General features: G+C 39.6%; 2 protein-coding genes across 7 annotated transcripts in view; both read right to left on the reverse strand.

Moving 5' to 3' along the window:
- Positions 1 to 16,913, reverse strand: part of LOC118544230 (complement receptor type 1-like) — a 129,793-nt gene extending 112,880 nt beyond the window's left edge. For 2 of the 3 annotated variants that reach the window (XM_078078193.1, XM_078078194.1), the window contains exons 1-4: positions 16,540 to 16,913; positions 9,944 to 10,123; positions 9,229 to 9,328; positions 2,269 to 2,354 (exon numbers count right to left, since the gene is read on the reverse strand). In XM_078078193.1, the coding sequence (XP_077934319.1) occupies positions 2,269 to 2,354; positions 9,229 to 9,328; positions 9,944 to 10,123; positions 16,540 to 16,657 (484 nt within the window). In that variant the 5' untranslated portion in view covers positions 16,658 to 16,913. The remainder of the gene's footprint in view (positions 1 to 2,268; positions 2,355 to 9,228; positions 9,329 to 9,943; positions 10,124 to 16,539) is intronic. The other variant, XM_078078192.1, reaches the window with a different exon arrangement.
- Positions 16,914 to 20,399: 3,486 nt separating this feature from the next.
- The window catches only part of CR2 (complement C3d receptor 2), a 34,453-nt gene continuing 27,369 nt past the window's right edge, over positions 20,400 to 27,483 (reverse strand). For all 4 annotated transcript variants that reach the window (XM_036100296.2, XM_036100295.2, XM_036100300.2 and 1 more), the window contains 2 exons: positions 23,993 to 24,101; positions 20,400 to 21,091 (listed from right to left, as the gene is read on the reverse strand). In XM_036100296.2, coding sequence (XP_035956189.2) covers positions 24,008 to 24,101 — 94 coding nt within the window. In that variant the 3' untranslated portion in view covers positions 20,400 to 21,091; positions 23,993 to 24,007. The remainder of the gene's footprint in view (positions 21,092 to 23,992; positions 24,102 to 27,483) is intronic.

The following is a 27,483-nucleotide window of genomic DNA, read 5'->3' on the forward strand; positions in this document are numbered from 1 at the left end:
GGCTCAGTTGGTTAAGCGTCTGCCTTCATTCAGCTCAGGTCATGATCCCAGGGTCCTGGGACTGAGCCCCACATCAGGTTCCCTGCTCAGGAGAGAGCCTACTTCTCCCTCTCCCTCTGCCACTCCCTCTGCTGTGTTCTCTCTCTCTCAAATAAAGAAATAAAAACTTAAAAAAAACCTCATTATCATCTCTTCCATTCAACATTATACTGGAGGTTCTAGCCTACACAGTCAAGCAAGAGAAATAAGTAAGAGATACAAGGAAAAAAAGGATTAAAACATAGGATAATTATTTATCAATGACATGATTATGCAGCATATCCAAAAGAATATACGGATAAACTATTGCTTTTATAAGGAAATTTTGCAAGATTGCTGGATCCAAGGTGAAAGGATTGCATATTTAAGAAACAATTAGGAAATGTTACATTCTCCAATATTACATTTCCATGTTTACATTATTTTCTATAATGTAAATTGGCAAATAGTATTGAGAGAAATTAAAGAAGATTTCAAAAATGGGGAAATATATCATGTTCATGAATTTAAAACTCAAAAATGGAAATATGTTAATGGCCCACACATTGACCTACTGAGTCAATAGAAAGCCAATCCAAATTTGAGTAGGACTGTTTGTGTGGAGACTGACAGGCTGATTCTAAATTTTATCTGGAAATGCAAAGGGCCAAGAATCACCAAGTAAATCTTGGAAGAAGTGCACGGTCAGAGCCTATACCACCAGATATCAACTCTTAATATAATGCTATGGTAATGAAAACAGTGTGATAAATCACCAGTGGAACAGAACGCCTTGAAATGAGACCCACATATACTGTCACCTGATTTATGGGTATTATACTATTACACTGTGATATACAAGAAATGGTTTTTCTTAAAAGGTTTTTTAAATAAATGATATTATAGCAGCAAAGTTATGATTATTCGTTAACCAATTCCCAGACTTGAGGGCCCATGGATAGATCCAGTGCAGCTCAAATAAATAGGAGATGGGATCTTCTTGAGAAAGCGGGCTGCTACACAGCCAAAACGTATAGCGAAAGTTTCCTCCCACCTTCACCAAAGAGGCTTGAAGCCATTCACCGAAGATTAGATAGAGGAAGGGTTACAAAATTAGAAATGAAGATGAAAATATAGCAATAGGTATAGGTGTATTATCTTTAAATAAAGAGATCCAGCCAGAGTACTGTTTTGTCATCTATTTTTTTCACATAAAAGTATATAATTAACATCTGTATATGTCATTAATTGCATCTCCATGACATCATGTTGTTTGTTTTTTTGTTTTTGTCTTTTTTTAGCTGAATAACATTCCACTGTATGGATGCATTTCCTCTCCTTCTCCTTCCTCCTCTTCTTCCTCTGCTTCTTCTCCTTGTCCTTCTTCTTCTTCCTCTCCTTCTCCTCCTCCTCCTCCCCCTACTCCTCCTTCTTCTTCCTCCTCCTCCTCCTTTCCCTCCTCCTCCTCATCTTCTTTTTTAAGTAGGCTCCTCGCCCCATGTGGAGCCCAACATGGCGCTCAAACTCACAACCTTGAGATCAAGATCTGAGCTGAGATCAAGAGTCAGACACTTAACAGACTGAGCCACCCAGGTGCCCCTGGATGTATTTCTTCTAATTCTGCATGGCTCTATTTTTGTTTCTTAGGGAATTCTCTACAGTCATTTTTAACATGACTCTTTCCTTCTGGTATTTTCCAAACCATAGTTGGAAACATTTAGGTTACTTTAACATTTTTGCTCTTATAAAGAATGAAGCAATGAAAAGTTTCTAGTGAACTCCTAGGAAGAATCTGTGTTTATTTCCAAAGTATAAATAGCAAGAAGTGGGTCAACATATATAAGCCCATTTTCAGGCTTATGGTACATGGTGCCTTTCAAGAGGTTTTGTGGAACTCTGAGTATGTGAACATGTTGATTCATCAACAGCTTCACCAACCTTTGAGAGTATCACCTTAAAAAAATCTTGACTAATTTGCCAAGCAGAATGATTGTCATACTGGGGGTGGCACAATCAACATCATTCTGAATTAATTGAAGGAAAACTAAAGTTTGAAGGCTTTTATGCATTTAAGTCCCCAGATTCAGAAAAGGCACAAGATAAGGAAAAACCTAAGGAAAGAGTTGCCAGAAACCCCATAGGTATTGAGGGATAGAATGCACAAAAGGAACTCAATTAAGGTTTGTAGAACTTTAGGGGGAAACTTAGACTCTATTGGTAAAGGTAATAGGAAAGGATATTTCAACTCACTCTCACAAATAGGTGGATCATTATCCCAGGCGACGGTATTGTCTGAGATGATGCATGCAATCGAGGTCTTACCAATAAGTCGGTATCTAGAGGGAAAGAAGAATGAATGTTATTTTTCCTGTTCATTTTCCTACTTAAATTGCTACTTACAAGAGATTGCAGTCTTGGAGAATTCAGAAGGACAATTTCCTTTTGTCATCGTACTATCTCTTTCCCAAATTGTATGTCTTTATTTGGGCTTCAATTGTTTCTTCATGGCTTCTAAGCTGAATGGGCTCTCTCCTCTCTATTACTTTAAGCTACGTTTTTGTTTAAACCTAAAGTGTTTACGATTCATCAAACTAGAACCAAAGGAAATCCAAGCAGAACGAAAAAAGTTGAACACAGATTTGATATTTAAAATGTTAAAGGCAGAAATTCTCACTTCATTCCCCATTCATAACGTCTCGTAAAACTACTGTAGAATATTAAAACCAGGATATTGACATAGGTATGATTCACCAATTTTATTCAAACTTCCTCAGTTTTGTTTGTACTAAATTGTGTGTGTAGGTAAGTGTACTTACATCTATTCAATTTTTTATACAGGCTATTTTTAAGAGCAGTTTTAGGTTCACAGTAATATTGACCAGAAGATAACAAGGATTTACCATATTACTCCCTTTCCCTACACATGCATACCTACCCACATTATCGGCAGCCCCCACCAGAGTGGTAGAGTTGGTTGCAACTGATGAACCTACACTGACACATCATTATCACCTGTAGTCCATAGTTTCCATTAGGGTTCACTCTTGGTGTTGTACACTCTATGGGTTTGGACAAATATATAATGACATGTATCCACCCTTACGGTATCTATCACACGGAGTAGTTTCACTGCCCTCAACATCTTCTGAGTTCTGCCTATTCCTCTCTCCCTCCTCCCAACCTCTGGCAACTACCAATCTTTTTAATCCGTATTTTCTTTTCCAGAATGCCACCTTCCTGGAATCATACAGTATTTAGCCTTTTCAGATTGGATTCTTTCACTTAGTAAAATGTTTTTATGTTTCCTCCATGTCTTTCCATGGCTTGATAGCTCATTTCTGTTTTCCAGAGTGGGTTTACCATTTTATGTTCCTATCAGCAATGAATGAGTGATCCAGTTCCTCTACATCCATGCTAGCATTTGATGTTTTCACTAGGTTGTACTTTAGCAACTCAGATATGTGTGTGGTATTGTTCTATTGTTGTTTTAATTTGCATTTTCCTAATGGTTAATGAAGCTGAATATCTTTTCATGTACTTACTTTCCATCGATATATTCTCTTCAGTGAAATGTCTGTTCATGTCCATCCTGGGTTTAATAGTGTGCCTCCAAATTTCTGTCCTGAAACCTTAGAATCTGACTTCTTTTGGAAATAAGGTCTTGGCAGATATAACAGGGTTAAGGTGAGGTCCTGCCAGATTAGCCTGGGTCCTAATCCAATGACTGGTGTCATCAGAAGAAGAAGGAAATTTGGACAAGGAGACAGACAGAGGGAAGACAATGTTAATACATACAGAGGTAAAGCCATGTGAGAACAGAGGCAGAGACAGGAGCGATGTGTTTATAGCCAAGGGATGCCAAGGATAGCTGGCAACCACCAGAAGCGAGGAGAAAAGCATGAAATGGATTCTTCCTCAGAGCTCCCAGTGGAACCCACCTGCTGACACCTTGATTTCAGACTTGTTCAATTCTATTCCTAACTTGCTGTGAGTTTGTGTCATGAACTGGTTGGTATTGGATTTTGCCAACTGCATTTTCTGAGTCAATTGATAGGAGAATATACATTGTCTTCTTTAGCCTATTTATAGAGTTGATCACATTGATTGATTTTTGAATGTTGAATCCATCCTGCATACCTGGAGTAATTTCCACTGTGGTCATTGGATGCAGTTCTTTTAACGCATTGTTGGGTTTGATTTGCTAATATTTTAGAGATGCTAAAAAAATCTTCAATAAACCATAGCAAATCAAGTCCAGCAGTATATAAAAAGGATCATATACAATGACCAACTGGGATTTATTCCAGGTATGCAATTACTATTTTTACAGAGACAAAATTCACAGTTAGTAAGTTCTTTTCTTTCAGTACTTGAACTAGGTGGGCCACTTCCTTCTGGTCTCCATATTTTCAGATAATAAATCCACCGCCACTCAAATTGTGTTCCCCTATAAGCAGCATGTCCTTTCTCTCTGGTTGCCTCTAAGATTTTTTTCAAGAGAAATTGTAATTACTTACTGAAGCGATTTTATGATGGCTGCTTTAAAATCTTCGTTAGAGAGTTCCAACATCTCCTTCCTCTTGGTACTGGCATCAGTGGATTATCTTTTCTCAGTTGAGTTGTGATTTCCCTGGTTCTTGATGTGACGTGATTTTCTATTGTATCTATTGTATCTATTGGATATGATGTTAAGTCACTCTTGATCTTATTTAAATCTACTTTAGCGTGTAACCACCCTCTTTAGAGTAGTGTGTAGATTCTGGCCCATATTGGATATGATGTTAAGTCACTCTTGATCTTATTTAAATCTATTTTAGCGTGTAACCACCCTCTTTAGGGTAGTGTGTAGATTCTGGCCTACTTTTGTGGGCTTTGGTTCCAATGACCATTTAATTTTCCACTCTTGCAGTGTTATTCTGGTGCTTCATTCTCATGGCTCCACTTAAATTCCCAATGCATCCCTGATAATGCTGCCTGTAGACAGTGGAGGTGCTTCTTTTAACTGCCTGGTGTCAGTAGTGAGGAATGGCAGATGTTGGGACTTACGATGGAGAGTAACCTCTCTGGCCTTCTCTGGCTATCTGGAGAGGGTGGAGTTCCCCCTTCACTTGTGTTGTTGCCACCAGGCGTGGGAAGCATCTATCTGGGCTGCATTTTGCTGCTGGGCGTAGAACCAGGAGACATGGGTGTAGGAGGCTTTTTCCTACTGGATGGAGGATCCAGAAACTCTGAACGTGGTTTCCCTTCTGCTGCTGGGTTGGTGGCTCCCTGCCATGGGTGTAGGGTCAAGAGACGTTGGGCCTGCAATGTGTTCTTCTGCTGTGTGGAGGGCTGGGACACTGGGTCTTCTGGCATCCGTGGTGTGAGTGGAAGGGCCCTCTTACTGCAGGCTTGAAGCCTAGGTGTCACCACCTGAGCTCTGTTGACACTGTCACTGCAGGCAGAATAGGGCCCCCTGCTGCTGGCTGGTATGGGGCAGGAAGTAAAATTGTCATGGAGACTAAAGGCCAGGTCCTCCCATTGATACAACTGCTGGTGGACTGGGACCTGCTGCTTCCCAGGGCTGTGGACATGAGAAGGATAGACTCCCAGTCCCCACCGCTGATTTCTGCTTATGCTGTTCATGTGGGCAGATTGGGTCACTAGAGCCATCAATGTGTCTTCCCACTACATCCTCATTGCGCTTCCCTATTCCCAGTCCTATGACCAGAGAACAGGCTTCCCTCTTCCTCTGTCTCTGCTGCTTGTTGACTATTCAGGGTTGCATTCCTTTCCAGCACCCAGTCTGAGAGATAAAAAGAAAATCCAGGGACCTCACTACTGTGTCATTCTTTAAGTTCTGTGGACCCCCAGTCCATCTTCTTTCCACCTTTCCAAGTCCTTTTATGCTTGCGTGTTGAATAGTTTCTAGGGTATTTAGTTACATGTAGAGAGAGACTCAGGGAAAAGTGAGTCTGCCCATCTTGTCCTGGAACTGGAAGTTCTAGTAATACCTCTTTGAACTGTGATTACAAAAGTTAATGCATATACACTGTAGTCAAAAGTGAGAGGTACAGAAACTCCCAGTAATGAAAAACAAAATTACCCAAACTCTACCTTACAGAAATTAGCATAGTTCTAGTTTAGGGCAGGCCTACTCAAAAGTTTTATGTGCATCGAAATCACCTGGGGATCATGTGAAAATGCAGTTCTGATTCAGTAGGTGTGAAGATTCTGCAGTTCTAACAAGCGCCCAGGAGATGCTGACCTTGCTGGTCTGTGAGCCATACTTTGGGTGACTGGGGCTTAGAGTCAATCTTACAGTCTTTTGTATAAAGAGATATTACATATAACAAGGACATCAGCTGCCCTTCTCCTAAATAGATTAATTTTTCTATACTTGTCTGTTCAGTTTGAAAATATATTTAAAAATTAGTATCCTACTGGGTTAAATCCATTAAGATACATATGAACTTGTCTTCTTCATTTTTCAGGTCAAGATTGAGTCATTTGACTACAATGTTAGCCCTTTAATTTTTTCCCCTTAACTTCTAGCTTTCTATATTTATTACACAAATTCATAAATAAATGTGATTACAGAAATTCAATGTACTATTGAATATATTTGGAAATTCAAATTTGTTAAAATTTTCTTACATCATGTATTGCATGGAGGGAGATAAACGTAGTGATTAACTTTAGAATTTTTAAAGGATACAAGTTACAATTTCCAGGGTAACTTCTAAACTAATAGAAATAGAGACCCTCATTTCTAAACTATTGAAGGAAATAATGGAAAAAGAATATAAAACCTAATCAACACCAAAGTGAAGGAAGTGTGAAAACATAAATATAGTATAAATAGAAAACACAAAATAAGATGGTAGACGTTAATTTTAAATATTAGTGGTTACATTAAAAGCAAATGGATTAAACTCTTTAGTTCTAAGGCAGAGATTATCAAAGTGGATGAAGAAAATCTAACTGTAAGTTGTTTATCAGAGACTCACCTAACACATACTGATACAGCAAAGTAAAAAGTAAAAAGATTGTTTATAAACAGAGTGGGTAAATAATAAAAAAGCAATGAAGTTATATTAAATATATAATAGGACTCTAAGTGTACACACAAAAGACTATTGAAAAGACTGTTCTTTCACCATTGGATTGTCCTGGCACCCTATGCTGAAAAAGAGTTGATCATAAGTGTATGGCTTTACTTCTGGATTCTCAATTCTATTCTACTGATCTATACATCTGTCCTTAGGCCAGTAACACACATTCTTCATGGCTGTAGGTTTAGAGTAAGGTTTGAAAGTGAGAATTCTTCTTTTTCAAGATTGTTTTGACTGTATGGGTGCCTTGCATTGTTATAAGAATTTTAGGATCAGCTTGTTGATTTCTGCCAAAGGATGCTGGAATTTCATAGGCATTGTATTAAATCTGCACATCAATTTGGTGAGATCAATATTCTATAATTCTATAATATTCAATATTGTTGCAATGTCAACAATATTAAGTCATCCAATCTCGGAATATGGGATGTGTTTCCATTTATTTAGATCCTCTTTGATTTTGTTTTCAACAATGTTTCATAATCTTCAGTGTATAATCTTAACATTTCTTTGGTTTAGTTTATTTTGAAGTTATTGTATTCTTTTTGATGTTATTGTAAGGGGAATTGTTTTCTTAATTTCATTCTCAGAGTGTTCATTGTTAGTGTATAGAAATGCAATTTAATCTTGAATATTGATCTGATATCCTGAATCTTGCTGAACTATCTTTTAGCTGTAATGGGTTTTTTGGGTGTGTGTGTGTGTGTGTGTGTGTGTGCATTCCTTAGGATTTTCTATACAAAACACATCATTTGCAAACAGAGATTGTTTTACTTCTTCCTTCCAATCTGGATGCCTTTTGTTTCCTTTTCATGATGAATTGTCCTGGTTTGAAACTGCAGTACAATGTTGATTAGAAATGGTGAGAAGTTTTTGATACTTTAATTTATATAAATGTCTGTGTGATGTGTATGTGTGTGAATGTGTATATATATTGTAAAACATATTTCTTAGCTGTGGATCATAGCAAAATTAGTGTGAAAACCACTGTCCTAGAGAAACTTTTTCACATGGGCACCAGGAGACATGTGTATTTATATTGAGAATGCTTATGATAGCCAAAACAAAACAAAGGAAAAGAAATGAGAAACAATCCAAATATAACAACCAAGAAAAAGTAAATTGTTGTATATCCATTCAAGGAAATGCTATCCCAAGCAACAATGAATTAACCATAGCCACATGGATAATTGTCAGAAACAAAATGTTCCATGGAAAAGCGAGTTGCCGAGAAGTGCATATAATATCATGCCATTTATATAAAGCTCAAAATATGTAAAGCTAAATCTAAACTGAGTAGGACTATGTATGGGAGAAAATGGAAAACAAATGCAAGGGAGTGAACGACACAGACTTTAGGATGGTGATTTCCAGAGAGATCCTGGAGGTGGAGGAATGGGAACTGGGAAAGGCACATAGGCTTCTAAGGTACTAGCAGTGTTTCCTAAGGTGGATAGCGTATACACTGAAGTTCACTTTATTGTTATTCCTGTTTTTAATGATCACTTATTTATTTTATATGTCTTTTAAGTAAGCCATAAAGAATAAAAACAAAGCAAAATTAAGGTATAAGATAAAGCAGTCTCCCTACTTCTTTCCTGAATTGGTTATCTCCCTTAAGGATAAGCCAACAATATGCCCACAGCAAATTTCTGCACTGTGTGCATTTCTGGAGAGGGGCTATAGCAATCAAGATTTGCCTCTCCACCACCTTGGCTCCATCATCCTAAACAAGTCATTCTTTCCCACTTCTGAGTCTACCATCTCCAGCTCTTGTTGCCTTGGGGTAAGAATATATGCACAGATCCACTAATGTCTGCTCCATTTGCTTCTTTAGAGAGCCGGTCCTTCCTATTTTAGGTTTTAGGTGCATTAATTTGGTGTGCAATAGGTATCATTCCTCCCCACCCCCAAGTTTCTAGCACAGATACAGGTTTTTCCTATTTTTCAAATATTTGTGTAGTCATTTCAAATGTAGTGAAATACCTGAATTCAAGCCATCGCCTCTACTTAGAAGTCTTATTGAATGGACAGGTAGATTTTCTAAGACTCTTGTTTAGAGATTGGTGCTACAATTCTGGAACTGTCATCCCAAGTGATGCTGCTGCCAACTCACCCTTCATTACAGGCATAATTAACGGTTGATCCAAACCGGGTGTCTGTGTTTACGATCATTTTGCCATTTAAGGGTTCTGCAGGAGTTCCACATGATTTACCTATAGTAGAGAAGCAGAATTTGGGGACTGGGTATAGAACACTCCGAACTTCTCTCAGTAAGTACATAAGGCCCCAACCTGGCTGGAGCTTACTGAAAAGCATTTGAAGAAAGAAACTTACAAGACTGCCTCAGGGTTAGCCACTTACTAAGCTCGCCTTTCAAAAAAGACCGCCCCTCCAAATCTATCTGATCCCGGTATTGTGTCTCCCAGATAAATGTAGACTTCACTTATTAGCAAAGTGATTCTTTTGTCATTCAACCAGTGTAAGTCAAAGATCTCAAAGTCTGGGATTCTCTTCCCACCTACACTTTTCTTCCCTTTTCCGAGTCATACGACCAATTTCAGTGGTGACAATGGGACACTCCTACTGAATGGAGATTTTCCCTGCATCGTGCCTTGTGATGGTCATTTCTCATGAAATGGACTTGCAATGAAGGTGCCAGCAAGACAGAGGGGTAGGAAGATGTGACGGAAAGAATCACCCTCACATGTGCTCTACTTGAGGCAAACTTAACAAGTCATAGGTGTCTTAGTTCCAAGATCTGAACAATTGAATCAGCTCTTATGGATGTTTGATTGACACAGAGGAGTTCTCCGTCCAGAGTTACTTACGTTGACAGATGTTGTCAGGGCTTGACCAGACTGAGTTGGGTAGGCAGGTGATAGAGAACGCTCTCCTGTAGTAACCAGGGCGGCACTCATACTTCAAATATGTCCCAATGGGAAACTCATACTCGTCAGTCAGATTTGTAAGCTTGGCAAATGGAAGCTGTTCCGGGGCTTTGCACTGACCTGGAGGCCAAGACCACAGTGACATCCAAGTTAATGGAGAAACTTCTACTCTCCTTCCTCTTTTTCTCCAGTATGCTTCACAGATGTGATCAAAGAAAAATAACACCTTAACAATGTTAAAATAATTGCTTCTCTTAGTAATGATCTTAGAAATGAGCTTTTGATTTTATTGTTAAGCTTTATTCCTTTATTTTGAGGGAGGGAACGAGGGAGAGAGCCTGCATGAGTGGGAGGAGGGGCAGAGGGAAAGAGAGAGAATCTCAAGCAGACTCCCCTCTGAGTGCAGAGCCCAATGCAGGGCTTGATCCCAGGGCCCTGAAATCATGACCCGAGCCGAAGTCAGCCACTTAACCAACTGAGCCACCCAGGTGACCCTGTCCACAATTCTTAATAATGGGATGTGGAGCACTGCTCAATTTCTTAAACCTTAGAACTGAATTGTAAACCACCACCTCATTTCTTATTTTACAGTAATTTTCATTTGAGACTTTATCATAGTCACTCTGCTAAAAACCCAGTTTTGCAAAGATTTGTTGTCATCAAGAGGAACCTACCGAAAAAAATAAAATAAAAGGAATCTCTTGCAATCGAATGTAGCCAGGAGCTACGGGGAGCACAGTATCTGAGAGATACCAAGTATGGCTGTTTCCACCAAAAATTTAAAATAGCCCATAGGTCTCCTATGACATCCTGGAGGCTCCCAGGGCACACCAGCCCACAGTTTGGGAAATGCAGCACTCTGCTAATCTTTGTCTTTAAAGTGGAATTGTCTATTTATATTTATTATAATTGTTGATGTATTTAGGATTAGATCTATCATCTTACTATTTGATTTTTATTTGTTCTTCATTTCCTATGTTCTTTATTCTCTTCTATTTTGTCTTCAATTTGATTATGAATTGTATTTAGTATTTTATTGTTATTTCCTTTTTTAAAAAAGATTTTATTTATTTATTTAGCGAGAGAAAGCCTGAGCAGGGGGAGGGGCAGAGGGAGAAGGTGAAAGAGAATCTCAAGCAGACTCTGTGCTGAGCATGACTTGGGGCACCATCCCATAACCCTGAGATCATGACCTGTGCCTAAATCAAGAGTCAGATGCTCAAACGACTGAGCCACCCGGGAGTCCCTATTGTTATTTCCTCTTATTAGATTATTTGTTACATGTTCTTTTACAGCTCCTTTAAAGATAACATGCATCCTTACCATGTTAATGTGCAATGAACAATTATCATTCCCCAGCAATGCAAGAACCATAGAAAATGCTAACTCCATTTACTTCCTTCCTGTCTTTTGTTCTGTCATGATTCTGTCTTTAAATTCTACATATATTTTATGCTCCCGTTAGTCACATTCAATGTACACACTGTCGGCTGCTTGCTGGGCTACAGACATTTGCTACTAAGCTGGACCCTAATGGTAATAGATTCCCTCAGCAGGCTCAGCTAAGATTTTGAAAATCTGTAGAAATGTGTGGTTGCCTAAACAAGGAGCTCCCAAAGACATCCATGCCCTAATCCCCGGAGCCTGTGAATGTTACCTAATATGGCACCAGGGCTCTGCAGATGTGATTAAATTAAGAATCTTGGGACGGGGTGATTATCCTGGATTATCTGGATGGGCCCTAAATGTAATCACAATGGTTCTTAAAAGAGGGACACAAAGGATCAATGACAGAAGAAGGAGATTTGAAGATGCTCCAGTGCTGGCTTTGAAGGTAGAGAAAGGCGGCCATGAGCCAAAGGATGCAGGCAGCCTCTGGAAGAGGAAAGAGCAGGGAAACCTAATCTCCCTTGGAGCCTCCAGAAGAGACACAGCCCTACAGACCTATCTGAGAATTTGACCTCCAGAACTGTAACAGAATAAATTTCTGTTGTTGTAAGCCATTAAGTGTGTGGTAATTTGTTACTGCAGCAATAAGAAACTAGTACAAAAGGTAACAGTGTATAGTGTTAGAAACTGGATTCATAGAGACCGGGACTTGAACCTACTGTCTTCTACCTACTAACTGTGAGGGAAAAGTAAAAAACATAAATTGGAACAATAGACTAAATAGAAAGGAACATATGAGCCTTCACTACAGAAAGCTTGATCTGGTTTTCTTTTCCTCCTTCATTCCCAATCCCTCAAATTATAAGAAATATGTTAATGTGAACTCCATGAACTCAAGGCCTACCGTAGTTTACTTAAAGAAACACTTCTGCATAGCTTTATATTAAATACAATAGTTGAAAAATATTTAAAGTATACAATTTGATGAACTTGACGTATATGTGCACCATGAAACCATTATCACAATCAAGATAAACATTTCCATCACGCCTCCAACAGTTTCCTCATTTTGCTTTATAATACCCCTCTCTCTCTACCCTTTTCTCTAGGGGATCTCTGACCTTCTTCCTCTTACTACAGATTGATTTGACCTTCTAGAATTTCATATAATCCAACTCACTTGATTTGTACTTTTTTTTCCCTTTTACTGGTCTAGCTTTTACACAGAATAATTATTTTGAGATTCATCCAGGTTGTTGCATATATAAAAAATTATTTCTTTTTTTGCCGGGTGATACTCAGTTGTACAAATACCCCTTAATTTAGTTTGCCTATTTGGCTGTTGAATGTCATTTGGATTGTTTCCAGTTGTTGGCTAATACAAATAAAGCCACTATGAAAATCCATGCCCGTGTCTCTGTGTGGTCAGATGCTTTCATTTTTCTTGAGTCAATACCTAGGAGTAAAATGCTCAGTCATATGATACATTTGTGTTTAGCGCTTTAAGAAACTGCCAAACTGCTGTCCAAAGTGGTTCCAAGGCAGTGATCCCAGTTACTTCCTCTTATTGCCAACACTTGGCATGGACAATTTTTAACATTTTAGCTCTTCTAATGCGTGTATATTGTCATCTCATTGTGGTCTTTGTCTTGGGTGACACAGTCCACTTGGAAATACTCCCGATTCAAACTTTCCATTCAAGGCAGATGGATTTATTCTGTGCTAGAAGCACAATTTACTCATTATTATTTCCACATCCTGTTCAAACATAAACCATCAACCTGGAGTACACTCTGCTCTCCATTCTGCCTATTCTACTCTTTTATGAAAAGATCTGCAAGTGTTTTATTTAAATACCTCTATCAGTTAAAGAAAAAAAGAGCATACGCTTTCAAAAATTTTATATATTTATATTTAATGTTTAAAAATCTTTATATATTCATGATATTAGTATACTATATATTATATTTGGTATAGTATATAATCTAATTTAATCTATAATATGTATTCTAATATATAATTTGGTATGTTATATATAACATATTAATTTATTATATTACAATATATATCATATAATGTATTTTACAGATTAATATATATTATAAATTATAAAACACATAAACTATACCAACTTAATACTATATATTAAATTATATTCATATTATATAGCTTATAAAGCTATTATATATAATATATAATGCAATTATATGTTAATTGTATAACAAATTGTAATATGTCCTTTCATCTAAATAAATATAACGTAATGTATACATATAACATATTATGGATAGTAAAATATTATGTATAGTAAAATATTAAATATATATGTGTATTATGTATAGTAAAATATTAAATATATTTAAATATCTATATTTAATAATTTTGTATTTATAAACACATGTAATATCATGTATTATATATAAATAGAAATTTTAAAAATATGATAGAGATGAAATAAACATTTCAAATGCTTTGCTAATCATGATGATTTAATATGTTCATTTATTAACATCTACAAGGACAAAATAGTCACAATGAGTTTCCCTGTTCATAATAGTGGATGTAAAGCTATCATTTCAATTAGTCTTGGTACTTTCTGAATTTTTTTGTTTTTGTCTTTGGTCACTTGTGATTAGACTGACAATGTTTCCGCCTCCTCATGTCTCTGACAAAGAAGAGCCTGGATGTGTGTGGGTGGAAGGTGTGGTCAGCTACGCCTTTTTCTTGTTTGCTTAAGTTGGCCGTATTAGAATTATCTTCATTCTGTTTCTATGCAGAAAAACTTTGAAGTTACTTGTCCAATCATAAAGGTTATATTAGATAAAACCAGGTAATATAAACCATAAATCTGCTCATCTGAGCATATGTGAACCCAAATAGGTGGCCAATCACATAAAGCCCCTGGCCTTTCCCTCCTTTCTATCTTGCGTCTTTCTACCGCTGGGTTACAGAGTGGATCTCACCCAAGGACCAGGTGAGGGCGCCAGAGGCTGCCCTATATTCTACACGGTCCTAGTTGGCTTTAGAGGCCAATTTGTGTAAAATAACTACCGCTGTGAATCAGCCTTCCCAGCATTTCTGGATTCATTCCTTAAGCGTTGCTAAATCCATGCTCCTTCCCACTCAGCCTTCTCTGATCACTGAAGGTGAGATGTCCCCCTTTTCAGTCATGTGGTGCCTTTATACTCTCTTGAGGGAACCTCCTACTCATGGTTTCATAGATCTTCGTGGGGATTTTCAGGTTTCGAAACACTGTCACATACACTACCTCATTTGCTTTTCACAATAATCCTCTCAGATGGCCAGATGTCAATTATGTTTATTTTATATACACGGACACTGAAACTCAGGGAATTTATTGACTTGCTCGGCCGGAGGCCCATAGCTACTAAGTAGCAGAGGCTGAAAAAAACCAGAACCCTGGCCTCCCAATTAAGGAGATTTCACAAAACCCCACCACCCAACTTCCATATGCATGCACCTTGAAGACATGCTCTCTCATCAAGTCCAAAGTTGGTCAGCGCTCCGTCAGCACTTCCTGTGTCTGCATTCCTTTGGCAAGTAAATTACTAGATAGTTTAGCTGTTTCACATTTTGAACTTATTATGATAACCTTAGTAAATATATACATATTTTTGCAATTAACATTCCAGTAAGAAGAGGACCAGATACTCAAGAGGTCCACAAACATTTCTAAGCATTGACAACAGATTCCTTAATTTACTTGGCATGCCTCTCTTCTGAAAATAAAACTTTAGGTTTTATCACGTTTCTTCACCTGACAGGTTACTTTACAATGTCTAAGGAGATAAAATATTAATTACTTATTTAAAAAGATTTTATTTATTTACTTGTCAGAGAGAGAAAAAGAGAGAGAGAGCCTGAGCAAGCAGGGGGAATGGCAGGCAGAGGGAGAAGCAGGAGCATGGAGCCGGATGCAGGACTCGATCCCAGGACTCTGGGATCATGACCTGAGCAGAAGGCAGATGCTTAATAACAACTTTTGTGGAAACTTGGTTTTTCCTTGTTCCTTCCTCTCTTAGAACAGAAGGCACAATCAAATAATGAATGCGTAATGTCTAGTGACAATGGAGAACAAAATCAGTTGTCAAGAAGAGGCCGGACAAAAACAGTTAAGACTGTCATTTCAACTAAGATGTTACCAATGAGTCCAAGCAACTAAGAAGACTTCTTGGAAGGCCAAAAGTAAGAGAAGGATTCTAAATGAAGATGTTTACCTATTTAAAAGGAAAGAAGGAAGGGAAGATGTCACCACAAAATTTCCAAATGGTTATAACGGGGGTTATTTTGTACTCACCACATGAGTAAAATGTTACATTGTGTAAACACCTGTACATTTCCCTTCTGTCTGCAGCTAGTTACAGCGAGGGCTCGGGAAGGCTCCGGAGCTTCCCTCACCCTTCTGACCCCAAGTGCTGCCATGGGATTTGTGTTAATGAAGGCTTTCAGTAAGTGGCTGTGGTGGTTTGGGGTGTGAGTGGGGTGAATTCAGTCTGATGCAGGGCAGTTTAAGGTGAGAACTGCACCCCCAGGACAGCTTGTCCAAACACCCTGGTGAACGAAGTGCAGAGGTAATGGCGGGGGGGACAGAACTTGATTAAGTGACAGGCTCTGTGTTAGACCCCGACACGCTTTATGCCATTCAAGTAACACCACCACGATGTAGAAATCCGTGTTTCCACCGCACAGAAGAGGAAACAGACTCGGACAGGACAGGTGTAGTAACTTTCCTCGCACTTAAGAACTTGCTAAGATTAGAACCACAATGAATCATGGAATACTACATCAAAAACTAATGATGTAATAACGTATGGTGATTAACAACAATAAAAAATTAAAAAAAAAAAGAACCCAAGTTAGTCGCATTTCCCACCACCCTTTCTTTCGCTGGGATCAGCACTACGCTCCGCTCTGCGGGTCTTTGTTAACACACAAAAGCTGGTATTTGCAGCGGCACCTGCCCAGCACCTGCCTGCTCCCGGCGCGGGCACCACACAAGCCCCTGGCAGAGGGCAACTCCACGCTCACCCAGAGGCCACCAGGGTCCCGGCACAAGCGCGGATCCCGGAGCCCACCTGCCTTCTCGCGCCACCCTGGGGACCCGAGAGGCCAGCCCCGCGTCTCACCCCAGGCTTCCCGCAGCGCGAGCAGCACCAGAACCGCCAGAAGGGTTCCTCCGGAGCAGGAAAGGGGGGGCGCCGGCGGCCCAAGAGGTTGCGGGCTCCTCCGAGAAGACGCTCCCATCCTCCCCAGGCACCTCGAGTAAGCAGGTGCGACCTCGAAGGAAAGCGCAGGGAACGAGGTGAAGAGGTGAGAGACAAAGCACTCTGCACCAGAGTTTGGAGAGCGCGGCGGGGAGGCCAGGACGGAAGCGTTTGACCGCAGCTTCCCCTTAATGGGCGAGGCCTTGTTTACTCCTAATTTGCATTGTTTCCAGCGAATCTGGCTCCCACCGACCACCTTAGAGACCCCTCTACAGGAGCAAAACTTGGCGACGCTTCGGCTCCTTGATGTAGTCCACGCGGAGGATGGGCGGCTCGGGATAAAGGCGGTGGATTCTTCCAGCTCAGCTTTCAAACGCCCCTGCGTGACTTTTCCCCCTTTGCAGGCATCTGCGTGGGTAGGTCAGTGAACAAATGCCTGCTTTCTGCGTTAAAGCCACAATTCTGGGCAATATGTGCAGTGTATAGGAAATATGAAGAACCAATTCCTTTATATTGAATTGAGATATACCAAGCCATTGGAAAAAAAAAAAATTTAAAACAGAGTGACTTAATCAGATTTGCATTTTAAAAATAGACTTGTCTATACTACGGGGAGACTGGATTGGAATAAGACAACAGTGAATGGGGCTGACCAGCGAGGAGATTTTGCCATCATCCAGGTGAGATTTGACGGAGGCTTTGACGGGAGATTAAGTGGACAATTAAGAAATCGGAGACAGAATGAACAAAACTTATTCATGCATTGGATTTTGGTTACTTCCTTTCTTAAAGTTAGTGGTGAGGAAAAGAAAGGAAGCAGTAGTGAGCCTCGGGATTCAAAATGAATGATGGTGCTATTTATTGAAATAAAAAAATTTGGAGCGGGGGTTAAGCATTCAAGGATGAGAGAAATGGGGGGTGTGTGGTAGGCTGAATAATGGCCCCGGGAAGATGTCCACATCCTAATTCCCAGGCCAGTGACTATGTTATCTGCCGTGACAACAGGGGTTTTGCAGATGTGATTAAATTAAGGATTTTGAGATGAGATGATCCTGGATTATCTGGGTGGGCAGTGTAATCAGAGAGGGCCTTACGGAGGGAGGCACTAGATCAGAGCAGGAGAAGGTAGTAACTGAAGGTGAGATTGGGGACTTGCTGCCACGAGCCAAGGAATGACAGCCACCTCTACAAGCTGGAAGAGGCAAGGGACAGATTCTCCCCTGGAGCTTTCAGAATGAACCAGTCCTGCCAATACCTCGGTTTTAGCCCTGTAAGATTCATTTTGGACTTGTGACCTCCAGGCTTGTAAAAGAATAAATCTGAGTCGTTTTTGGCTACAAGGTAACTTGTTACAATAAGAAACATATGAGAGAGAGAGAGAGGGTCACTTGAGCAAGGGAGAGTGTCAAAGGACTTTTTTTTTTTTAACTGAGAAAGACTTGGGCATGAGACAGATGGAGTTTTAGTGAGAGCTAGGGAGGCATGGGAATGTTCTAGGAAAAGATTGGGAATATAGTTTGTTGATTATGAAACTGGACTTCCAGAAAAGTCAAACAATAGGCCCTTTGAAAGGGAAATGGGTGGAAGAGAGTCAAAATCTCAGGAACTGTTAAGTGAGAACATGTAGAATAAATGATAGGAAGATCAGGATGGAAACATTTGGATGTCGTTCATGGTTTTTAATATTTTTATCTATGGTGGACCCCTTTGCTTCTTTGGTCAAGCCTATGGGCCCCTTCTCAGAAATTTGTTAATGCATAAAATAGAGTACATAGAATTACAAAGGAAACAGGTTATACTGAAATCTAGTTCTAGTCATGAACCTTTGGAGGTCTGTGGTCCCTAAGGTAAGGACCCCAGATTTAAAAATTAGATTAAACCAGAGTCAGTTGTGTGTAAAGCAAGAGTTGTAATGAGCTGTGTGGAGAGTGGAGTAATTGCAAATGTCACATGCTGTAGAGAGGAGAGGAAGGGAAGGGGCGGGAAGGTATCATAACAGATATTTTAGTAAACGTGTGAGCCCTTTTCTCCTCCGTGCATAGCTATGATTCATGGTGGGCAAAAGATGCTCAAGGTGGAGAACTACTCTCCCTCTCCTCAGTGCAGCTTCACTAATGGAGACCACAATCCAGCAAACCTCTACCACTCAGCGTGTATAGCCTCAGCTCACACAAACATTCTAGAATACGGTTTTACTTCATTTGTCCCTCATACTCAAGTCTCAGCTCTTATCCTCACTAGTAAAGAAAGGGCAGTGCTCCAAAGGCCAGGTATGTTTCTCATTTTCCAGCAGTTTCCACAAGGCTATCTCACAAGACTCTATTGCAAGAAATATTTACTTTGATCATATCACTTATCACATCTCTTTAATTTATCCAATACCAATCTCTCAAGGATCTGATATTGTCCTTTTAAGTTATTCTCCAGAGACCAATGGAAGGAGAAGCCAGAGCATAGTAGGCTGAGGAAAAGGGAATAGAAAGTCCAACTCCCCAGCCTCACATCACATGCTATCAGAACACACACTCATTACTACTTCTTTTGCGCCGATCTCCTGACATTTGCTTTCTCCCATCATTCCTTGGAAGTCTAGTTCCTGACTCACAACAACCTTCTCTGCTATTAGCCCTGTCACAGTCCCCAGGCTCACAGAAGCTAAGGAAACTATACAGGGTGGAGACGGGTGGAGACAGGTGTATTTGGGTGAAGCGACAGTGGGGGAGGGAGAGGATGTTGTGTGAGTTATCCTGTGATGTTTTCATCATCTGCTAAGAGAAGGAAGGAGAATAGAGATGAAAGTAGGATGGAGTAGATAGCTTGAGGTGAACAAACAGATTAATTTAGAGGAATGAAAACAGTACTGATTATGAATGAATAGAAGATACTGAACAGCATCCCACTTCTGGGTATGTCTCTGAAAGGATTGAAAGCAGTGTCATGAAGAGCTATTTGCACAACATTATTCATAGCAGCATTATGCACAATAGCCATGAAATGCAAACAACCCACATGTCCATTGACAGATGAATAAACTAAATGTGTTCTAAACATGCAGTGAGGTAGTATTCAGCCTGACAAAGGAAGGAAATTCTTCCATATGCTACAACATGGAGGAACCTTGCCGACATTATACTAAGTGATATAAACCAGTCATAGAAGGACAAACACTGTATGATTCCACATATATGAGGTATCTAAAGTAGTCAAGTTCATAGAAACAGAAAGTGGAATGGTGGTTGCTGGCTGGGGGCTGCAGGGAGAGGGGAATGTAGAGTTACTGTTTAATGGATATAACATTTCGACTTTGTAAGATGAGAAAGTTCTGGAAATCTCTTGGACAACAACGTGAATACACCTAACACTTCTGAACTGTACACTTAAAAATGGTTAAGATGGTAAATTTTATGTTCTATGTATATTTTAAAAACCCAAAGATGCCAAACAGCATAGTCTAGGAGAAGATGGTGAGAGAAATTTGTGGTAGCCAGTGAGCAAGATTTTATTTTCTCAATAAGTATAAATGGTAGAACAAGGAAAATTGGCAGCTGGATTTCGAGGGTGGTGGGAGAGGGCTGGGGAAAGGTGTTGGCTAGAGAAAAGCTTGAGGATGAGGGAACTGAGTTTGTGGGTTGAGAATTGGCTAAAACAACAAAGTGGTGAGATCCAGAATGCATAAATGTTAAATCAGGAATTAAATGGAATTAAAATAAAAACATAAAAGTAAAAACCCTAAGACAAGAGTTCATTGACTCTAGGAGAAAAAAAATCATATAAGGCAAGTGTTTTTGTTAAAAGATAAAATTTATTTGAGTGACTACTATACACATTTTTAAAGGAACCAAAGCTCTGCCGGAACTGCCAAGGAAAGAGCCAAAGCATGAATTTGTACACCAAAACCGTACCATTAAAACTCAACTCCCATAATGAAAAAAAAAATTGTGCAGAGAAACCCCCTCAAACCAAGTGGAAATAAAAGTGAAATGTTTAACATCTGAGAGCAAGATGTTACGATTAAAATAAAATTAGATTTCTCAACAAAAGTATGCCCATCATAACCACATGAAATGCTTTCTACTTGGCTTAAATAATTAAAACCACACTATGACCAGAGGTATATGATAACAGTAAGTATGCTGATTGCAGAAGAAGAGTCGAGATGAAGAGGATAGCTCTTTCTAGTGCTTTCCTTAAAATGGTGATACTTCTGGAGTTATGTGTTTATAGCTATGGCCTGGTGCCAGGCACATCGCAGGCGGGGCTTCAAAAAGTCCTTGAAGAACATGTGGCGGTGAAACTGGGCTCCCATCTTTATTATCAAGCAAACTTTCTTTGTTCTGCTTGAGAATAAGTGCATATGGGAAGTTATAGCTTATGAAGTCATTTCACTGATGCTGAGACCATACACATAGACTTGCTGAGATTAAAATGGTTTCTTCCCAACCAATGTTCAGTTGGATCCAAACAAGAAGGCATGCTGAAAAAGAGAATTTCTGTTCAGGAGGCAGCATGAAGAGCAGGGGCGCAACTCCAAGTCTAAATAATGAGAGTGTTCACGTTCTCTATGTACCAACTCTAAGTGCTGTAACCAATAGAGAATAGAGCCTCTTAGAAGCTATTATTCTATTAAGAGGCCCCTTTCTTCAGATAACACGATCTGAAGCAAATAATAAAGTTTTTATTGATTAATACGAAGAATAATAAATGAGGGAGAAATTGAAGCAAGAGTCGCATTCTTATTCATGCATTCATTCAACAAATATTTATGTACTAGCGTTACTTTGGACCCCCCAGTGGTTTGGGTTTAGACATCACTCTGGCCGGGTCTCCCCTGTTCCCTTTCACTTTTCCACGACTCCCCAGCACCAGGTGATCTTTTCTTCCTCAGCGACCACAGCAGTTTTTCTGTATCTTGTTTGTGGTACTTATTCTTACACTATGACATGTATATGTCTATTTTTTTTGTACTAAAATGATTTCCAGGAGGGCAGACGAGTCTTGTTTGTGGTACTTATTCTTACACTATGACATATATATGTCTATTTTTTTTTGTACTAAAATGATTTCCAGGAGGGCAGAGGTGGTATCTTTATATTCTATAGACTATGTAGGAGAAAGCAGTTTGAAGGCAGATTTGAGCTTGAATTCAAACCTTTGCCTATTACTGATTCTGAGACTGTGGCCGATATGTTAGCTTTGCTTTTCTCATCTTGGATGTTATATGCTCACCTCGGGGTAATACCTCTCACTGCGGTAGTGAAGGCTAACTGAGATAAGGCAGGAGAGACGTTCAGCAGAACGCTGGGCATGGCAGACCTCCAAATGCTCACCCCCACTCCTTCTGGGGACCTCAGGGGGACCCTTCATGTTGCCTGTCAGGTTTTCTATACTCCTCATCATTCAGTCTTCAACCCCCATGGTGACTTTAGTGCCTTCTCCTTTCTCTTTAAATCCCTACCATCTCCTTTCCCAATCTTCCTTTCAGGTGATTGTTTTGCTTTCTAGCCACTGAGAAAATGGAACTGTCAGAAGAGACCTTCCACACATGCATTTGCCATCACGGTTCCCCACCTGCCTTTGTCTACACCTGCACCTTCTGCTTCTCTCTTGCTAAGGAGGCCACACTCCAATCTAAGCTCTGCCCCCACAACTGGAGCATTTGATCCGCTCCCTTCTTGCTTACCCACATGTTGCTCCAGCAATTCTTCCTTTTCATTCCTGTCATCATTTCCCCCTTCCTGCTAGATCATTCTCATCAGCATATGGAAATGTCAGCCTGGGGGCTGTCTCCATTCTTAATGAATAGTTCTTTTGACCTTACTTCTTAGTCTTGTCATCTGTTCCCTCTATCTGTGCCTCTTTGTAGAAAACCTCCTTAAAAGAGGTGTCTATAGTTGAGATCTCCAATTTATCTCCTTTCATTCTCTCTTAAGTTGACTTCAGTCAGGAGTTTGCCTCCTTCCTCTTCACCAAAATGGTTCTTGTCAAGTTCACCAACAAATTCTGTGCTGCTAAACACAGTGGTCAGTATTCACTACTGCTCTTGAGCCATCAGCAGCATTTGACAGAGTTGATCACTCCCTCCTCCTTAAACTTCTTCCTTCACAGGATTTCTACCACACCATGCTCTCGGGTTTTGCCCCTGTATCAGAGGTTGCTTCTTCAACCCTTGGTTGGTTCCCTCTCATACTCCATGACTCCTGAGGTGGAAGGACCCAAGGCCTGGCATATGTACTTTTCCCTAGCCCTTCTCATCCCCTTGCTCATCTTATTTGATCTCATTATTACATACATCCATATGCTGACAAGGCCCATATCTATGTCTTGAGCCTGGACCTATTCTCTGACATAGACTTGTACACCCAGCTGCCTTCTTGATATTTCTCTTTGGATGCCTATTAGATATTTCATTTCTAACATCTCCAAAGTGAAACTCCTGGTTTTTCTCCCTAATCCTGCCTTTTCACATTGTCAGTCATCCTAATTAATGACAATTCCATCCTTCTGGTCAGCAGGCCAAAAAACCCTGCCATCATCACTGCTTTCTGCCTTATAAACTGTCAGCAAACCCTCCTGTCACTATCTTAAAAATACACGCAGAAGCTGACCTCTTCTCACCAGCCTGCTGGTAGCCACTCACAACTTCTTACCTAGATTATTGTGATAAAGTCCTCATTGGCTCCCTAGCTTCCACCTTTGGCTTCATACACTCAATTCTTCACACAGCAGTTAAGGTGATCATTCTCTTCTCTGCCTAAAACCCTCCATTTGGTTTCCATCTCAGAATACACACCAAGCTCATTACAATGACCTAGCATACTCTATATGATGAACCTCCCCCTGCCCTCCCCTTACCTCTCTGACTTCATCCCTACCTCTTTCTCCCTTAGTCAGTCCATACTAGGCCACACTGGTCTCCTTGCTGTGTCTCCAACACAGCAGGCACACACCACCTTATGATCTCTGCACCTGCTTTTCCTTCTAGAATGTTCTTCCACCACCAATAAGGCTAGCTCCTTCCTTCATCCTAGTCTTTGCTCAAATGCCATTTTCTTAGTGAGAACTTCTCTTCCAACTACCATGCTCTAGCTCCTTTTTCTACTTTATTTCTCTTCAAAATATTTTTCTCATCTTCTTTTTTGTTTTATTCTTAATTATTATGATATGTATTTAGTATTTGTTGAATGGATGAATGAATTAAAAAAAGCCAGGGGCATTAATTGGCAATATGAAGTAGGTAAGTTAGCAATATCTGTGCATGATTACTAAAGATGTGTGCAATAGAACCATACATATTTAGCACTATGAGATTGATAAATATAAATTGAAGACATTTTGACATAGAAATGAATAAAAATATTTCAATTTCATTAGATACCAGTTTGTCTTCTGATTAGCTTGCTGGGTTGTACGGATCAATAGAATATACTTCCCGTGTTTCTAAATGAAGATCTCCTTCTTTAGGGATTTGATTTGTATAATAATTGCTAAATGGAAGAAGAAAAAAGTAAACTCTTTACTCATTGCCCATGACTACTACAAACATGTCACAGTTGTTTGTTTTCCATAATTCCCATCACATGATAAATACTTTTCATGAAGGATTCATTTTGTTGTCCTAAGTATCACATGAGATAATCACTATAACCCCTATTATTTGGAAAGGCCCATAAAAATAATTTACTAGGATGCCAAGTGTCCAAGTCAGAAGTTGATAGTAGGTAGCTTTACCTCAGATCTGAGACCTTCAATGACTTATAACCATGACCCTCAGTTTGAAAAATAAAAAGAAGCTTTTATTTTAGGATATGACCATAAATTTACCTTTTTTTGGGATAGTCTTCCAATCTAACATAAAGGGAAGTTTTTATATTTGATGTTAAATTCAGAATCCTTACATAGTCTTATAGCACTAAAAGCTTGAAATAATTTTTAAGAGGACAATTTTACTTTTATTCCTTGAAAGCCCATATGCTTGGGGTGCCTGGGTGGCTCAGTCGTTAAGTATCTGCCTTTGGCTCAGGTCATGATCCCAGGGTCCTGGGATCGAGCCCCACGTTGGGCTCTCTGCTTAGCGGGAAGCATGCTTCTCCCTCTCCCACTCCCCCTGCTTGTATTCCCTCTCTCACTGTGTCTCTCTCTGTCAAATAAATAAATAAAATCTTTTTTTTTAAAAAAAGAAAGCCCATATGCTTTATTGAGCTTCTAAAACCACTTAGCCAAAATTAGCAAAAGACAATAAAATGAGATTACACTATCACGTAGAACTCTGAAATAAGATATTACAAAATTACTGAATAAGAAAGATTTCTGCTAAAGGTACTTAGAGCATGTCACTCATACAATATTTAAGAGGTTAGCTTATAGGTATGTTGTAAGTGGTGTACATTAAGAGTGGTGTCTCTCAAATGTTTGGGTGGCTTTTAAAAATATTTTGTTACTTAGACAAAATTTCTAAGTGATTGATTACTCATCCATTTACAGAAATATTTAAGGCAGCTCAAATGTCTATATCAACCATCAGAAAATAAATTGAAGTCAGTTACAAATTGGAAATAAAATAAGTGAGTAAAGCTTAGAATGTAGCTTAACATACATGTTTGGTTTATATCAATGGAGGCTTAAATATAGTATTTGATATAATCATATTCATAAACTTAATAATCTGCCAGGGACATCAAATTATTTGAGTTCATAGGCATTCCTAAAGTTTGCCAATTTTCCTACATGTGTAATCCTCTGAGAACAAACTCAGTAGCATGAAGGAAAGAGATAGAGACCACATTTTCTAAATTTCTAATAACTCAGCTAAAATTATCTTCTGACTTCCTGTGAGGAAAGCCATGGAAATGACATCCCTATTTTCTTTTCCTTAAGACCCTCTTCTCCCTTGAATTCTCTGAAATTCCTCTTTCCTAGTTCTCCTCCTACTTCCGACTATTTCTTCCTCTCCTCCCTTTTAAGCATTACTGTCCTTCTGAGACCTGTTCTCTTCCCTGTTCTTACCGTTTTTGTTCTTCTTGGTCCCAAGTCTTCAAATGTGAGTTAAATGTTGCCTGAGTCCAGGCCTCTCTCTTGAGTCCTACATTGTGGGTACCCCAAAGTAATAGGGCAGAACTGAATTTATATTTCTCCACAAAACTGCCCCTCTCCTCTTTTGGTGAACCACTGGATCCCCTCCACACAAGTCATTCTTTTCGCCCCTTCTCCCAGCATTTGGGAAGTCACTAAATCCTGGAGATCCTCTCTTCTTAATAGTGAAGATACCTCTCAATCCCCACCACTGCTGCTTTGGTTGAAAACCCAGTCTTGCCCGTCCTGATGAAAATGCCTATCTGAACATATTGCCTTGCTCAAGATCCTACAGGATAAACCCCAACTCCTTGTCATGGCATGCAAAGCTTTTGATGATCTTTCTAGACTCATCTTTCTAGACTCCCCAGTGACTGTTAAATGAAAAATTAGTTCCAGGGGATGTGAAAGTATTATAGGAGAAAATGAGTTCTGTGGTCCAATTAGTTTGGGGAACTCTGGTTTAAAAATAAAATTAAACAGGCTTCTTTATTGTAGGACTTTAAATATGTTCTTGGTCGCTGTGACTCTTCATGAGAAAAATACAGTATGTAGTACTTCCCAATGTTATTTGGTCATAGAACACCCTTTTTTCCTGAAGTCATTCACACAACGAGGGTTATGTGGTACATCTTCTGGTCCACACTACAGTGTAAAGTATATCACAACTGTAGACCCTTCTAAGACCCTTGTATTATAAGAACTACATAAGCAATTTGACACAACTGTGATTGCACCTGTGAACCGAGGTGCCCAGGTCTGGCGGGCTTAGAACAAATGCCTCAGGTTCACAGGTGCCATCATGACATAGTTTCAATATAACCCCTTCGTGTCCAATGTCTACACCAGGCGTTTTACAACTATGAACAATGTACCAGATGGCACTGATGGCACGAGCCAGGTGACTTGGCATGTTAAAGTAATTTTGCTGGTGAAAAAAAAATAAAGTGATTTTGCTGGCATTTATGGGTGACATGTCTGGGATGACATGACTTGGTCATCTCCCACTGGAAGTTACCTGAGACTTGGTAAGGCTTCACCTGATCATCTTCTCTAACACTAGCATGTGCAGAGATTCAAGAACTTATGCACACAAAACATTCCCAGGCTGTTTCCTGATGGTCTCATTTGCTAAAATGGTATCCTTTGCACTTACCAGAATATTCTGACACAGGATTTATGGGTCAGAGGGGTCTTTTAGGCCATCCCTACACCTAAATCTCTGTTACCCTCTCCTTCAGTCACCATCACACACAGTTATGTCAAATTGCTTACGTAGTTCCTATAATACCTGATGGAAAGACAAGCCTCAAACTGCTCCTTCCACTTGGAATGCCTTTTTCTCCTTGTCTACAAACTCTTGAGCCTTGCTTGAAAGATTTCCTTCACTATGAAATTTTTTTTCTGATCAAAATTCCCCATTACTTGACCACTTGCTTTGTGTACCCACCAAATATCACATAACCTACTATGGCAAAATTAGTTTATAGATTAAAATGTTGTGGGTTTTTTTAAAGATTTTATTTATTTGATAGAGAGAGACACAGCGAGAGAGGGAACACAAGTAGGGGGAGTGGGAGAGAGAGAAGCAGGCTTCCCGCAGAGCAGGGAGCCCAATGTGGGACTCGATCCCAGGACCCTGGGATCACGACCTAAGCCAAAGGCAGATACTTAATGACTGAGCCACCCAGGCACCCCTATAGATTAAAATACTTAGAAAATTAATGTTAGGGGCTCCTGGGTGGCTCAGTCATTAAGTGTCTGCCTTCAGCTTGGGTCATAATCCCGGGATCCTGG

This window comes from Halichoerus grypus, chromosome 7, assembly GCF_964656455.1.
Source record: "Halichoerus grypus chromosome 7, mHalGry1.hap1.1, whole genome shotgun sequence".
Taxonomy (NCBI): domain Eukaryota; kingdom Metazoa; phylum Chordata; class Mammalia; order Carnivora; family Phocidae; genus Halichoerus; species Halichoerus grypus.